At 39.0% G+C, this 16858-nt stretch overlaps 1 protein-coding gene across 1 annotated transcript; it reads right to left on the reverse strand.

Moving 5' to 3' along the window:
* Positions 1 to 854: 854 nt before the first annotated feature.
* Positions 855 to 16246, reverse strand: rhoj (ras homolog family member J). Its single transcript, XM_079473946.1, has 5 exons — positions 15567 to 16246; positions 8081 to 8139; positions 4188 to 4352; positions 3951 to 4046; positions 855 to 3479 (listed from the first exon to the last, which is right to left on the reverse strand). The coding sequence occupies exons 1-5, from the start codon at positions 15781 to 15783 to the stop codon at positions 3333 to 3335; spliced, it is 684 nt and encodes a 227-aa protein (XP_079330072.1). The 5' UTR covers positions 15784 to 16246; the 3' UTR covers positions 855 to 3332.
* Positions 16247 to 16858: the final 612 nt, after the last annotated feature.

Raw genomic sequence — 16858 nt, forward strand, 5'->3', positions numbered from 1 at the left:
AAAAGAAATCCAGGGTACCCCTTAAACTCCTCAGGGGGTCAACTGACCCCAGTTTGAAATCCCTGGTCTAAAGAAACTTTTTACAAAGAATCCTTTGTTAAACATGGGATCGTACAGCTAGGATGACTCTTTGGCAAAAATGCATTCATGTACCAGTAGATGGCAGAAGGCTCATTTGAGTCACATGGAGGCATGTGATGTACTGTATAGATAACAATTCATCTGAAAAGCGATCAATCTGTGTAAGGATATGTAAAAGTAATTATATGTAAAAATATATTTTTTCTACTGCCCTGTCCTTGCATTTTGAATTACCTTTTCATATTTGCCCAAAGAGGTCATATGCTAAAGTTTGACTGAATTGAACCATTGGGTAGGCGAATAGTGGGAGGTCCATTTACACTCGTAGTTTAACATCAAGGTTGACAAATGGGCAAATGCAAGTGTTCATGCAAACAGTTGGAGGATAAAGAGCTTGAAGCATGTCTGAGGGCCGTCTCTGGGAATAACCGTGAGGTGTACTGCTCTGTGTGTCAGAAGGCTGTTAGCATAGCCTCATTTCTCTATCTAATAACCTTGCATTGGGTTAGTCACACAATAAATTATCTGAGGCTTCGTTCCCACCCTTCTGAATTATGTTGCATTAATAAGAGTTGTGGAGACTTGAGGACACTCTTTAGTTGTGCTCTTACAATCAGTATACAGTCAATGTAAGTTAAAGTGTTGCTAATGTACGGTTAAAATGAAGTGGTGATGAGGACTTGAAATTTATGGAAAGTGTCTTAAGTATTAAATTTAGCTCCATGATTTCTGTATATACCCTGTAAGTACTCGAAGAAACCACATTTCAATTTGATCACAAGCTTTACTCGCTCCATACATGTTTATTTATATATATATACAAATTTTTAGTTTTGGCAAAGAATGCTCTCACATTTTTGTAGCATATAAACCGATAAATGAAATGAAAAACAAACCCAAAAATATTAAATACACTAAGTTCTGGCGACCAGTCTCCAAACACTGATCATCTATTTGGGGTAACAGTATATAAACAATTGCATAGGACAACGCAAGGCACAGTGTCATAAGTGCACTTTAAAAAACCGGGAGAGGATGCAAACTCTATGCTACATCAAAGGCAAGTGAACGAAGGCTCACCGTTCCTCTCCGTATACAGCAGGTTTAATTCTTCATCCCAAAGAAGGTCACTAGCATATTGTGGGCTCCAAAATGAAGTCCCTGAGATCTAACTAAAGGTCTAACCTGCAGAGCAATCATTAGAAATCGTTCCCAGGTGTGGTGTCCGTTGCTGAGGCCATCTCATTGGACATTGGTAAAAGTGATAATGCGGAGACCTGCAAAAATTCCTTCATAATTCTTTGGATGATGGCTATTACTATAAAGGTCCTTAGATGTTCACCTGTGGCTGCTTAAAACAACCTGAGAAAGTACAGTCAGTCAATTTTTACACGGTTCAGTCACAAAGTCCAACACAAAATGGTAAGGGCTGCATATAATAACGCCCATACCGTTCAACACACTGTATACCAAAATGCAGTATAGGGAACCAGTGAACATTCTGAAAACAAGACCACACATTAAAGCCAAATACATGAAAAGACACTTACAAAAACGACTTACAAGAGTGAATGATCATTGCTGGAGTCTACACTCGAGACTGTAACAGGCCTACAAGCCTTCAGAACAAAGCCATTTGTGTCTGAGCTGCTCTTTAAAGGGGGAAACACAAGGGTGGTGCTTTGGCCAGAGGCAAAACAGAACAGATACACACTGTATAGGGCTGATGCTTTGTAAACCCATGACTGTTTCAGCTCAAACGGTGAACAATATGGTTGTTTTTGGTTAGAGGGGCTGACTTATTCTTAAAAGTTGAAAATGACAGCATTTTTTAGAAATGTGTGTAGGCAGATGCATTTCAGAAGACATTAGCATGAAATGCAGCCCCTCAAATCTTGGGATAAATATTACAATTACAGCGCTGTTGTATGGCACGATCATTTTAACACCTACGTTCAACAGAGAAACTGGTCTAATGGCTTCCAAATATGTGACTGAAGACACCATAGAAAAACCACATACATGTACAATGGATGTTGTGTTAGCTTTGACATGTATGATGTATACTTTTAGCATTAGGTTCTTTCTCTCTCGGGAAAATATGCTAAACATATTTATGACAGACATATGTAAGGCAGTGAATTGTATCCAACCAAATGCAAACGTAGAAATATATTTTCCTGAAACCAACTAGCAAGTAACAAATCGCTTCTGTCCTTCTGAAGAATTGTTTCTCAATATGTCGTGATTTTCGTTTTAGCTACAATTCAGTATTATTAGTCACCCTTTATGTTTGTCACTGAGTTTTGCAAATATCTAACCAATAAAATGTTTTAAAAAACTTCTTGTAAAGTAATCATTTAAAAAGTAGGGTGTTTTTTCCATTAATTGAAAAAACGAATTTGGGCATCCTAAGTTTCGGAAGGACAGCGTCAAAATAGTTTATATTTATTGGCCCTTCATGTCCCACTAAAACTTGTTAGACAAAATATGTGACAAAAAGTGAAGTTTTCATTATTAAAAAAATACCAAGGAAATATAAAGATTCATATGTCACAGTACACATATTTTTACACTCTCAGTGTTGAATGTTATTTTTGAATGTGTAGTTATGTAGTCGTCTATCTGAATTATTGCGTGCTGATGCTAATTTCGACCCAGAAGACTAATGAATTGTGTTAAAAACACACTCCTTTCTCTCTCTTTCTTTCTGGTCTCTCTAACATCTCTCTCTTTCTATTGATGAGCTGGCAAGCCTCCAGAGAATTTCCCTTATTAACTAGCTCAAACTGCTGAAGCATCGACTGCAGAAAGAGCACAGTATTGATCTGAGGTGACTGAGAGAACCCGCCTTTACGGAGGAATGAATTTTCATTTTTTCATAAGCCTCGAGAAACCGTATAATGTACTCCGTTAAAACAATGGCCCGGAGAAGAATCTGGTTCTTTTTGGATTTGAGATTGAAGATGTCGTCGCACGTCAATTGCTAGTCAAATTCTTTGGCTTGTGAACAGAGGCCTGCCAGACAATTGGATGCGTATGGTACGTTGATTAAGGCACTTCAACAATTGTCAGAGTAGCTCTCTATTAGACGCACGTACTGAGGGTACGACCGCTCATTGTCTTGAGGGATGAGCTGATGGAGAAAGGAAGGATGTGCACCAGACTGGAGGCGGTTTGTAGGCTGGGGTCTGTGGTGTAGATGAAGCTTGGAAGGAAGCGTGGTTGTTCACAGTTGGAGATGTCTATCCTCACACGATAGCGCAGCAGCTCCTGCAGTGTGCACAACATCTTTTCTTTTTCTTGGGGCTGAAGATAGTCAAGATGGCCTCATCAAACACTGTCTTTAGTCCTTTCTGAGTCAGCGCTGAACACTCCAGATAGCACTGGGCTCCAATCTGTGGGTTATAACAAAGAATTTTTTTTTAAAGTAGCACAAATTATGTTAATCCCAAAGTCGGGGAAGTTGTGCCACTTGGCGGCCATATTTGCAATGCCTCAGGGCAGCTATTTACATCAATACAAGTCCACAGTCCTATCTACTTGAATGGGGGAAGACTGATGTTTCTTAAAGTCACCATTCTCGAGGTCACTTCAGCTACAGCAGATGCGCACAGACTGGCAAACGTCTCACAGGAGCCCCGTCCATCGCTAGAGCGGCCATATTGTAATGGAAGTGAGGCATCTTCATATCTATTATCTTTGGTCAATCCTTAGATTAGCAAAAGCAGATTTACTGCAGATCTTTTCGTCATTTTATAATTCATTTGACCAGGGTATATCCCAACCTAAACCAGACACCTAAATCTTAAGATCCTTCAAATACAAACAACTAATAACTAAACCATCAAACCTCAACATTATATCACCTCTCTGGCCAGCTTGAGGCCCTGCTCATAGCTCAGAGGCTTCTCCTTCATCTGAAGCAGGCGGGCCAGTGTCTTTGGGTCATCACGCAAGTCAATCTGAATAAAAAAGTAGAAATTTAAATAGTCATTCTATTTTTTGACATTGATATCAATTATCTAGTACAATTTCTTGTTCATAGGGAGCCTTTTTCTGTATGAACTACAACCTTTCATATTTAGAAACTAAATCTCTTGCACCTGTGTTCCGATGAGGATGTAGGGCACATGAGGCATGCAGGATTTGAGCTCGGATACCCATTCCTCCTGCACATTGTGATAGGAAGCCGGATTCACGACGGAGAAGCAGATGAGAAAGACATCAGTGTTGGGGTAGGAGAGGGGCCGCAGCTGGTTGTAATCCTCCTGTAACATGAGAAAGAAAGGATCAGAGCTGCTATTCATTTTTCTTACAGTAGAAATACACAAAAGCTCATTTGGATAAAATAATAATGTACAGTCCGGTTGTCATTGTCATAAAATAAACTCATAAACAAAAAGATTAGGACACCAACACAAAGCGGTTTGCTTATTACACTGCTATTTTTGAAAATGAATAAATAAAGTATTTATAAACAAATATTAATCTGGGTTTAAAATTTTCATTTTGTGAGAAAAAGGTTTCATGGAGCGTTGCAAGATGTGAAACTAGCAAATTGTGCCGGGGAAAACTGTCACAATTTAGTAGTCCTTATCTATAAATAAATGAGGTAAAACTTCCACATTCAACCAATTAGAAGAACACATTTCAGAATATAATAACTACATTTTATATAAAAAGATAAAAATGAATAAATCACAAAAGGAATGTAAACACTGTAAAAAGTATTTGTTGACTTAACTTAAAAAATTAAGTTATCTGGCTGTCTTAACATTTTTGCAATAATTCTTTTCAGATTAACAATTACACAGCATTGGTTTATTTTGTCATTGTTTGTATAGCGTTACATTATATAATCACGCTCTCGTTCTTAAACCTGCAGCTGTGACGCCTGTCATTCATGTTAATCAAAGCACAAAAGAAAAGAGAAATTCAATGTTTTTTAATTTAGAATTTACCATTAAAGAATGTAAAGTGTAACTTTTAATTCAATTTCTGTATATTTCCTAAAGGTCTAGACATGATAGCTCTCAATTGTACTTAAGTGTTGAACATCTATAATAAATGTTAAAATAAAGAAAAACATTTCATGGAGACCTCAGTTGCAGTACTAACATCAGAATGTTGGCTTTCATTCAAAAATTTATGGTTAAAGAAATCTGTTGTTTCTACACTAATTTGGAGATTAAATGTGAAATTAAATGAAAATGTATATTTAAAAACATTAATGTTATGTGCGATTAACTGTGATTAATCAGATTAATCGATTGACAGCACTATTAAAAACATAAGTTAACATAACAATTCTGCATCAAATTCAACTCACGAATAATATTTTTTACGTTGAATTAACTAAAATATAAATTGTTGAAACAACAAATACATTTCACAGGTTTGTGGTTATTGCTTTGACTAACCACTGTATGAATTTATAACATTTATGCATTTTGCATATGCTTCTATCCGGCACAACTTACAAATTTAATGTTTATTTAACATTATCATTTTACATTGACTTTTCAGAGCCTTAGTCGAAGCACAAAGTAAAAAACTGAACCTGAACAATCCTAATTCAATAAATGCATAACGTTCTAGTAGAATTGACCAAGACCACTATCAATACGCATGACTCTGTTCTCTAAAATAAAGACGAAGACATATTTTGCATTAGGCCTTTAATGTCTCTGTGCTCAATGACAGCTCAGCATCAATGGCAGCATCCTGTAAAAGTCCGTTCTTCTGGAGTGCCATTGATTTCACGGCCAGTGATCAATAGAAGAGCAGGTCCGGACCTCACAAAGATGCTCCTCAGCATTGGTGAACTGCTTACTGTGGCAGATGTGCAAAATTACAAAAGTTTAATTTACTCGACACTGCGCAGAGCATCAGTCTGCTGGATATAAAAGCAACAAATGTTGCAACTCGAACTGTGCTTTCCACTTGATGTCTTGAGAACCATTTATTTAATTATATCAAACTTAACAGTGATACTACAGTCATGTTTTGCTTAGTTTATTTTCACTTAAGGCAGAAGCTGTTGTTGAAACAACGTGTGTTTGTTTTGCTTGAGCAGAGACGTGATCCTTAAGTGCCACCCAAGTGCCCTGTGGGTGGGCTTACTGTAAATATGTCTACTTATATACAGTATGTACGTACATTATGCTAATATGTACCTTATAGTTCACACACAAATAAAAATGATGTCATTTACTCTCCCTCTTGTCATTTCAAACCCGTATGACTTTCTTCTGCAGAAAATATTTGGAAGAATGTTGGTAGCTGAACGATGATGACAGACATTTTTATTTTCAAGAACTATCGCTTTAAACATCCTTGTTAAAAATCAGATAATGCTAAACTGCTGATTGCATGTTTTGGTATAACGACTTATTATTTATTTATTTCGTCTTTATTTATTCAAATGTGGGCATTGCTAGAAACGTGTATGTATGACCCTGGGCAAACTGTCAAGACAAAGATGAAAGACAGGTTATAAGTAAGTAAGTGCCACACAAACTAGGGCTAGACGAAAGCACCCCAATACTAAATTATAACTGCAATGATCATCATGAAAATCAAAAAATGGTTTAAAATTATTTCACTACCTATTCACAAAGTACTCAAACAGATGCCTCATTTTTTATATTTGTGATAATTATAGCATCATTTTTAGAGGAACTTATTCATCAACAATTTGTGAAAGTTATTTTCACAAAACTTTTTCTTAAAAATCTCAAAAGAAAAATGCAAAATGCTGAAGGAAAAAGAAAAGGAGAAACCCAACTGAGGTACACAAGACAATAAAAAGGTAGCAGACAACCAAAACATTCCTAAGAGAACAAAAATTGGGCTCACGTGCTGAAATGTTTTTTAAATGGATGTAAAAGAGGAAGTGGTCAATGACACATCAAACAACAAGTTCGTCATACTGTTAATGATGTTTTTTATATTAAAAGTTTTGGGCTGAAATGTTTCTCATTATTTAAAAAAAACTTTTGATCTGAAGGCGTATGATTAAATGTCTGAAATTAGTTCAGAAGACAAAAATAAAATTTAGCAAAAATTCATGTTTTCCTGAAATGACAAAAATAACATTTTATTTAATAAAAAATGTTTTTGAAATGGATGACTTTGACTGAATAATGAAGAACAGCCAATAAACTCACGGAATAGATGGGAACTCCTTTAATATTGTTTCAAAAGCATTCTTGATAAAATGACAAGAAAACTTTATAATTCCCATAGTTCCCTTTGTTTTATCTTATACTTTTGATGAGTTTATTATTATTCTAAAATGTGTGGAAAATATAAACACATAAGTGAGTAAGTGTCCTAAAACCTTTGACCGATAGTGTACAATTTCTTGCATTATGCAGTACATTCTAAAATGAACATATTATGCAGTACATTCTAAAATGAACATATGGTCCCTCAATATGGGTGGGGGGACAGATAATGTCTGAGGACACATAAGAAGAGTTAATGCGGGTGTAAAACTTTACTGGTCTTTGATTTTCAGATTCGTCTCTTAAGGCTATAGCTGACTAGTCTTGTGAGTTTCTCTTTGAAGATCTACTGCCATGAGCTAAAAACAAAAATCATTACAGTGAGCTAGAAGCGACACAACAAACCAAGCATTGAAGTGATTTAACAGCCTCCAGTTTAATTTACAACATTATTCAAAACAGGTTGTAAATTGGACTATTAAACTTAAGTTCACTGCTCTGCCATTCGAAATGAGTTTACACTAATCTTGAGACTATTGTATACAGATAGTGCTTAAGTTCAGTTCTATTGAAGACATCTAAAGGTTTTTCTAGACTTTTCCTTTTTTTTGTTTAATATTCAACCATTTGTATGCCCGTGTGTCAAATAAAACCATTACATTTTAAATGCATAAACAGACAAAACGCTGATGTTTTGTTATCATTTTGAGGTTTACCGTACTATTATGTTATGTTATGCTATACGGAGCTATGAAATATTATCTTACCTGTCCAGCAGTATCGTACAATCCCAGCAAGTGCTGTCTCCCAGATACTGTTACATTTACTGAAAAAAAGAAGACAGTTTGTTACATTAAATAATACATATTCACGTTGTGAAAGGTTTATGTGCTCAGTGTTGTAACACAGCTATCTGATGTGCTTCAAGAATCTGCTGTTTGGTTGTGGGAGGGAACAAATACAGAACAGGACAGAACAGTTGATACAGAACAGGACAGCTGTCAACGGCAAGGGGTGTTGGGATTTGGGAAAGTAACGTTTCATTATGCGGGGCGGTGAGGGTGAGAGAAAGGCTGTCTTGACACAACCGAAAGAAAAAAAAAACTAAAACAGTCTTTTGTCATCAAACAACACCCAATAAAGGAAACTCTGCTCATGATAACGTCTGGTTATTAAACAAAAGGGTCTCATCTCAAGCCCTCTGAGTACTTAGTGGTTTGATAAAGAAGTTTCGCTTCGAAGGAATTTCTTTTTGTGAGATTTCTTTCCACAGGGTCTCCAGTAGAGACAACACCACATGTAAGAAGAGAAAGCTAATTTGTTTATTGGCTTTTGCCATGTGTGGTACCACCTGAACTAAAATAGCCCCATCAGATTGTTCAGGCCTCCAGTTCCTTTCAATGCCTCAGGAAAATCCCAGGATTTTATTCAATACATGGTAACCCACCAGCCTCATTCAGTTCTTATCAAAAACGCAGTGAAGACAGACAAAGATAAACTAAAGCCCTCCCTTCCCCCCTCAAACCAAAGCTATAGATTTCACCATATATGGCTACACTACTTGGAGACGAGAGCATACAAGAAGATAGCAGAGAAGAGACAACACCCATTACAAAAGGATACACAATAGTAAAATAATCCAAATTTAGATTATTCGGATTAAACAATCAAAATGAATGACTCTGAAAGACAGACCAGTAACCATAAAAATTATTTAAGTCTTAAAAATATAATTCCACCAATAGAAAAAATAAGGATACCGAAAGTAATTTCAGGAGGGAATATATGGGCACAATAGAAAAAGCTTAAACGCTTAAAGTGTCCAAATAAAAGTTAGCACTGTAAAAAGTAATTGCTGCGTTAAGATTTTTGGGTGAACTATCCCTTTAACGTTTTTAAAATACAGTCAGTTTAGCATTTCAACTTATTGTTTTACATTGCATCAACACAAAATAAAACAAATAACAGCTAAATATTTACAATTATTAAGTAAATTACATAAAACATATTTAACTTTCATATCATCTCACTACTGGCCAATTAAAAACATTAAGTTAAAATGACTTTTAAAGCAAATATTATTTTGTGGATGGAAAAAAATAACTTCTATATGTTATATTTTAACAATTAGGTTCACAGGAAATAAAGCACATTGACTAGCCAGTTTAAGTGATTATTTTTTATTGATCTGCTTTTTTTTATTTTAAAAAGACATTCTCCTTTGTGCACATGTTGTTTTTGCTCTTTAAATTCTTTGCTTCGGTTAAAACTCCAAGCACAACCACACAAACAATTTTTTTATTATATATTCAAATGATGGTAAAGACGTCAATTGTCCTTGTGCAGACACCATTTTTGGCCACTACTGTACTGTAGAGATTAGTCAATGTTGGGTGAACTCAATCCCTTTCGCATAAACAGCAGATCTCAGATGGACGACCACTCCATTGATTCTATGTATTCTTTTATGTGTCTTGTAGTGAAACAAACACTGTGTGTCTGTAAGATCTTTTGAAGGAATTTCATTTGGAAAAAGTGAACTGTTTACTGTTCCCCCGAAAGGGGAATGCATTCTTGAAAGACGGCTTGATACATTGAATACATAATTTTAACAGTTCAGGTAAGCCAGGGGAGTGATAAGCAGCTAAAGGAACCCTTAAAAGACACTGCAGACCCCTACAGTGGTCTTTATGCAACACTTTACTGTTTCACTTGACCGAGCGAAGCCCTTGTTTCATAAATTATGAGTACAATTAAGAAGGTACTATGCACCCTTAGAGGCTACGGGGCACTTTTGAAATTCAAATGAAATATTCAGTCGTATCTAAAACTAATCTCAAGGCTAAATTGAACATTTTTGTTCTCAATGCTGGGGACAAGAGAACAATACAAAGCAGAAGAATAGCTTATGCTCCTAGCTTAGCCTCTTGAAGAAGCATGTGGGGGGTCATCGATGAGGGGTGTGCAAGTACCTCCAGGGTCATGTTTTTCTAGAAGATATGACGAGGCATTTCAGCTGTGAGAAGATGTCCGGACAGTATTGTGATTAGATGTTCTGAGTTGTTCCCCTGTGGAGCATGAGGACGAAGCCGAAATTGTGTCCATGAGTCTGTTGCTGGATATCAGCTGTTCCTGGCAGGTCAATTTACAAGCACAATACTCTTCGCCTTGAGGGGCCTGGCTAAATAAGGAATCTAGACCGAGCATTTAATCTCACGGTGCAGTGCAGGCTTTAACTTTCACTAAGCCTATAAGCGAGGTGAACTCTTATGAGGCCGAGCCGGCGTGAGGTAAAAGATTGAGAAACAGATGACATCTGTGTGAGGGAGAGAGCACGTGCACGTGGGTGGAGATGGAGAAGGTTCGCTGAGACTCTGAGTTAGACCCTCAGCTGTTGTTTCTGGTCAGCTGCCTCTCCCCGAGAGCTTTCTCCAAACCCCAGCCCCCATTCTGCGGCCTGGAGGGAACGGAATGTGAACAGTCTAACCTTGAGCCTGGTCCAATGTTGTGAAACGTGATTTGGGGAGTCAGAGAACCCCCCTGCGTGCCCCTACAGGTCTCTTCACAGTATTCTTTATACATCTTTTCTCGTTCACAGATGGCCACTGACATTTGAGTAAACTACAACAGCCACTATACTGAAATCGGCCCATGAGATGCAAACAATTGCATATTGTATACATTTTCAGCTGTTAATATCAACAGACTGTTAAGATATTTACCATTTTGGCACCAGTGCATTAAGACTCAAGTATTGACCATTTGCAATAGTTTCTCTATTACTGTGCGCACCTGTAAATACCACCCATTCTGAAAGTTGGAGAGTATCCAATTCTATACCCAAGCTGTAGTGGTCGGTCCTGCCTCCCTGAAAAACAATCTGAGGACCGGCCCTGGGAAGCACCTCGACGCTGCGGTCGTCCTGGCAATCTCCAGCATCCTCACAGCGACTGTTCCTCCACCCACTTCCACGGCTGCCAGCGTCTCCACCACAGCAGACCCTAGCGCCATGTGGCCACCATCCCTGACACCCCCAGCTCCTCCATTACGGCCAAGGTGGCCATCATCCCAGGCTCACATAGCGCCACCATAATAGCCACAGTGGCTGTCATTCCAGGCCTGCTTCCATAGCTCCACCATAACGGCCACGGTGACCATCATCCCAGGCTCACATAGCGCCACCATAATAGCCACAGTGGCTGTCATTCCAGGCTTGCTTCCATAGCTCCACCATAACAGCCACGGTGACCATCATCCCAGGCTCACATAGCGCCACCATAATAGCCACAGTGGCTGTCATTCCAGGCTTGCTTCCATAGCTCCACCATAACGGCCACGGTGGCCATCATCCCAGGCTCCCAAAGTGCCACCATAACTGCCACGGTGGCTGTCATTCCGGGCTTCCATAGCTCCACCATAACGGCCACGGTGGCCATCATCCCAGGCTCCCAAAGCGCCACCATAACAGCCACGGTGGCTGTCATTCCAGGCTTCCTTAGCTCCACCCACCGCCATGGCCTCAAGACCTGAACTACCTGAGCCCCATGGCCCCCCTGTGCTGGGAGCACTGTCCTGAAGGCTTCCTGTCCCTGCTCTAGCCTCCAGGACGCTCACTCCCACCTTATATGTTACTTCTGTTATACCCCGGTGTGTTACACTGCTATATTAAAGTGTTATCGCTGATATATCCTCATCTGTGTTTACCTGGGACATTCAATGACATACAGTATGCTGGGTTTTGCCCAATATTTTGGTTTCTTTCAACCCATGCTTGGGTCAAATATGGACATTTTCACTATAATACACTCAAATGTACTAAAAAGTGCTGTAACAAAAAATATATGTTTCGTACATTGAGTACAAATTTTATGTGGGACGTTAGATACCCAAGTCCATTATGGAGGTATTACATGGGTTAGTTCATTTAACCCAAAGGTTGGGTTTTCCCTATTCTGATCCAAACAAATATACCATTTTGTGTACCTAGAAAAAAAATGCTTAATACATCCAGCGACTTTATATTCGTGCTTGCAGTGTTGTGATGTGTGCATTGTTTTATTTTTAGTATTTGCCATTTCTAGAGTAAAGTGTGATTTCAAAACCTGTCACTTGTGTTTCTATAAGAGAAACTCGTGGGTCAAAGTGCAGATGAAGCCACTGGGTGTTATCTTCATTTAATTCCTGTCGCTGCAGCACCGGTGCAGTGCAGGAAATACGCATGCACAATTCGCATTGTTTATCTAAAAAACTACATTAATGTGATTCATTTTGTGATTTGAGTTTTTTAACTAGACTGAAACTTAGACGATATCTATTTAACACACTCTGGCTCTATTCTAAAGAGTCACAAATTACTGAAGCATAATGAGATAACAATAGGTGTTAAATTAGTGATCCGTGCTCGTACGGTACCAGCTGTGCTGAAAGGAGTGATGGAGGCCTAGGCAGACAATTTGGCAAACAGCATAAAATCGCATAAATACAGTAAACATTATGCATGATTTGAACCGCAAGCATGATATGAGCTGTCAACAAAAGCGGAAGTTTAGAAGATTGGTTTTGATTTGCGTATGGAAAACGTATGCATTTCCAATCCCTATAAGCAAGTTTGAAAGTCCACCCTACGCGAACGAGTGTTTTATCAATGAAAAAAGGATTAAATGAGCACGCAGAAAGTCTGTTCCTCATATACAAGGCAGTATCATTGGCAGATTAGCTGATTTTGTTAGTGGTCTAGTGGGAGCGTCACCAGACGATGAGTCATCTCGTAACACATTAGCAGGCACCCTGTTATGGAGTGGGAATGTCATCCATTTGTTTTGGACAAGGGAATTCTGATCCCATGGGATTTATGGACGGAAATCACAGTCCCTCAGGCAGAGCACCAGCTCTGGTGGATTGCAGACATAATGAGTATCAGTTCACTCCCTGAAATGTCATACAATGTTGCCTGAATACAAGAAAATCCGCCATTTCCTCATTCATTACATTATTGTGTATAAACCAATTACAACCAGCAATTCAAATAAGCAGTTCAGTATTTGATGCATTTTGAAAATGTCCACAAAAAAGAATCTACAAAACATTTCCTCACTGAATTCTAAGATGATTTTTAAATGTTTTCTATTGCGCAACTTTCTATAGTTGCTGAACAATGAATGGAATAAATGACAGTTTCTAGAAACAATTCACAGTAAAGCTTTCAGTGGCTTATAATGGAGGCTCTGTGCTCTTTAGTCTGGCCATGAAGCCACAGTGTGACAATTCACTACATTATTATGATGCCGTGTCAAGACCCCATCCATGTGAAGACAGCAATGTGTGCCGTAATGTGAATGCAGGCAATTGATTGGTCCGGCGTCCCGTTGTATGTAGAGGAAGAATATTGCCTCTATTCTCTCCCACTTTACAACTCTATTATGGCCTGCAAGAACTTCTGTGGGACTTTGCATATATTCCCAATGATGTGTAAAGTGCTGATCCCAGAAAATCTCTCTTTATGAATAAATAACAGTCTACGCATATCTTAAATTCAGGTCAGCCAGGGAGTAGTTCACCTTCAAGACTTAAATTCCGTCATCATTTCTGTCATATTTTTTTTGTGTTTTGTGGAAGAAAGAAAGTCATGCAGGTTTGAAATGACAAGAGGATGAGTAAATGATGACAGAATTCTCAATTCGAAGGTGAACTATTCCTTTAAAGTCTTTTAACGGATTATGTACATTTTTACTTGAACGTGCTGTAAATTTCACCAATCAAACTCCAAAAAGTGTTTAAGCGGTTTTCATTTGGAATCCACATCTGCTTGCCAGCCAGTACACAATAAAAGAACCAAATAAAAGTAATTTTATGGTCCCTCCACCATTCCATGTCCTTAAAGGTGAAGGGTGTGATTTCTGAGACTAAGTAGTACAAAAATCGCACATTCAATTGGTGTTTTCATACTTCCTGTAAATCTTTCCATCTCATTCAGCTTCCAAGAGTTTACCACTTGAGGTTTTACTCATTATTTGGCTTGAATGAGTTCAGTCGGGGGAGTCCTGAGCCTTCACTGGCCAGCTGGAGAAAATTACAACACAGGATACTATTAAAAACGTACAAAAGGAAAGTGTCCTTTTTGGCACAGCCCCGATAAACACGCCTTTAGTGATTATATGGACCATTAGAAAGAAACGTGTCTTAGAAAGTGCTTTGACAACACTTGTGTAGAACTTCCACCTTATAATAAAAACTGGAAGGATGCGTATAATCAATTACTCCCAGACAAAAAAATACAGTATATACTTTTAAAATAATACATTCCTTGACTAAATAAGGATAATCTGTTCATTCTGACTGATAGGAATTTGCTCACCTGGAAAAGGTTTTGAGGTACCTTTACAACTCGGTACGTTTAAGTACATTAAAGGGACAGTTCACCCAAAAAGCATCATTTACTCCCCCTCAGATTGTTCCAAACCTGTTTCTTTGTTCTGATGAACACAAAGGATGATATTTGGTAGAATGTCAGTGACCGTGCAGATATTTTCCCTTCTATCTTCCTTGTGTTTAGCAGAATGGTTTTACAGGTTTGGAACCATCCGTGAGTAACCTGTATGATGACCGAATTTTCATTTATGAACATTCACTTTAAGTGGACATTTGAGGGTATTCCACCGGTCGGGCAATGAGGAATTTCTATATCCCTAATTGTATTTCAACAGGGCACACCGTAACAAAACCTAACAGTCTGGACAAGCATCTCCTTACTTGTCATTCTTGCACTCAAGTTGTTTAAAGAAGGTTCTTTGTAAACGTCATGATGTTTGAACAGAGCTGTACTCACTCACAGAGGATGTTGGGGCTGACCTCAGCTCCTCGACCCTCATAAGACCCTCAAAGCATGCATGCTTATGGCAGAGGGGCTTTCCCGTGCAGATAACCAAAGCTTTTACGCCTTGCGTATGAATGTAATTCACAAGTGTCCAGACAGACACTTCAATTTCTTAAGATCAACAGGTCGCGCGAGCTCTTACTGATGCGCGGCTCGTGCTCACAGACGCGCAATACTTCCCGACTCCCTCGTGTCTCGTGCTTTAACCTCAAATCTTTGCCTTGACTGCTCTATCGGCCCACAGTCCTCGCACTGGCAGTCGGATAGCTCCTCTTTCAGAAAGCTATTCTTGGGACCGTCCCCTACTCGACTGTAGTGGGGGTGCTACGTGAGGATTAGGTAGACATACACTTCATAAAAACAGATTTTGAGCATCTTACCCGCATAATGATCGAATACAGTCGGCACATATTCCTCCGGAAAAGCATCGTTCGCGTAACTCATCAGCAGACAGGTCTTCCCAACCGCTCCGTCGCCGACCACGACACACTTCAACATCTTTTTGGCCGCAATATCGAGAGGATCTCCCCGATGATCGCTTCCATCCTGAACCATTTCGACAGCATTCTGCCTACTTTTCGAGCCGAGCGTAGGCATGATACTCGTCCTGAAGTCTTTAAACTAAATTCACCACAATTACGAAGCCACTCACAAAATCTATTCAATTTTGTAAACCGTAACCGTACGTAAACGCTCGACTTGACGTGTCTCGTAAATCGATCAGCGCCCGGTCAAATCCGTCAAGTAGGTGACCCACGCGTTAGCTCTCGCTCCCCAAACAATCCGACGCCGTCGACAGCAGTTGTATGCGAACTTGCGATAACTCCTACAACTTGCATCCCGTTGTTTTTACATTTCTCTAGTCCGACGACGAAACCGCGTAACTGGCCACGGTTTAACCCCTCGATTTTCCAAACAGCTTTTTACATTCGCCCCTGCGTGGATACGAATCGTCAGTGTCAGGAAATCATTGGTTTCCTTGCGATTCCATATTAGGTAGGAGTGGGCTGGGAACAATAGGGGCTCTGTCCGCAGCCCACTCAGTCAGACAAACTTCAGCAGCGCAGGAGGGGAGGGAGGAGGCTTTATCCAACTCTCTGCATTTCCTAAACTGTGGCGTTACAGAGAAGGACTCCAGTACATATGGCATTTCTTTCTTTCTTTCTTTCTTTCTTTCTTTCTTTCTTTCTTTCTTTCTTTCTTTCTTTCTTTCTTTCGATCCATCCATCCATCCATCCATCCATCCATCCATCCTAAACTGTGGTGTTACAGAGAAGGACTCCAGTACATATGGCATTTCTTTCTTTCTTTTTTTCTTTTTTTCTTTCTTTCTTTCTTTCTTTCTTTCGATCCATCCATCCATCCATCCATCCATCCTAAACTGTGGTGTTACAGAGAAGGACTCCAGTACATATGGCATTTCTTTCTTTCTTTCTTTCTTTCTTTCTTTCTTTCTTTCTTTCTTTCTTTCTTTCGATCCATCCATCCATCCTAAACTGTGGTGTTACAGAGAAGGACTCCAGTACATATGGCATTTCTTTCTTTCTTTCTTTCTTTCTTTCGATCCATCCATCCATCCTAAACTGTGGTGTTACAGAGAAGGACTCCAGTACATATGGCATTTCTTTCTTTCTTTCTTTCTTTCGATCCATCCATCCATCCATCCATCCTA

The sequence above is a fragment of the Barbatula barbatula genome (genome assembly GCF_947034865.1).
Source record: "Barbatula barbatula genome assembly, chromosome: 15".
NCBI classification, from domain to species: domain Eukaryota; kingdom Metazoa; phylum Chordata; class Actinopteri; order Cypriniformes; family Nemacheilidae; genus Barbatula; species Barbatula barbatula.

Bases quoted from the DNA above. Each gene is read 5' to 3' on its own strand.
- rhoj (XM_079473946.1), bottom strand. From the start codon at position 15,783: ATGCCTACGCTCGGCTCGAAAAGTAGGCAGAATGCTGTCGAAATGGTT. The intron at 8,140-15,566 runs GTAAGATGCTCA...TCTTTTTTTCAG, and splicing joins TGTATTCGATCATTATGCGG to TAAATGTAACAGTATCTGGG. The intron at 4,047-4,187 runs GTGCAAGAGATT...TTTTTTATTCAG, and splicing joins ACATCCTCATCGGAACACAG to ATTGACTTGCGTGATGACCC.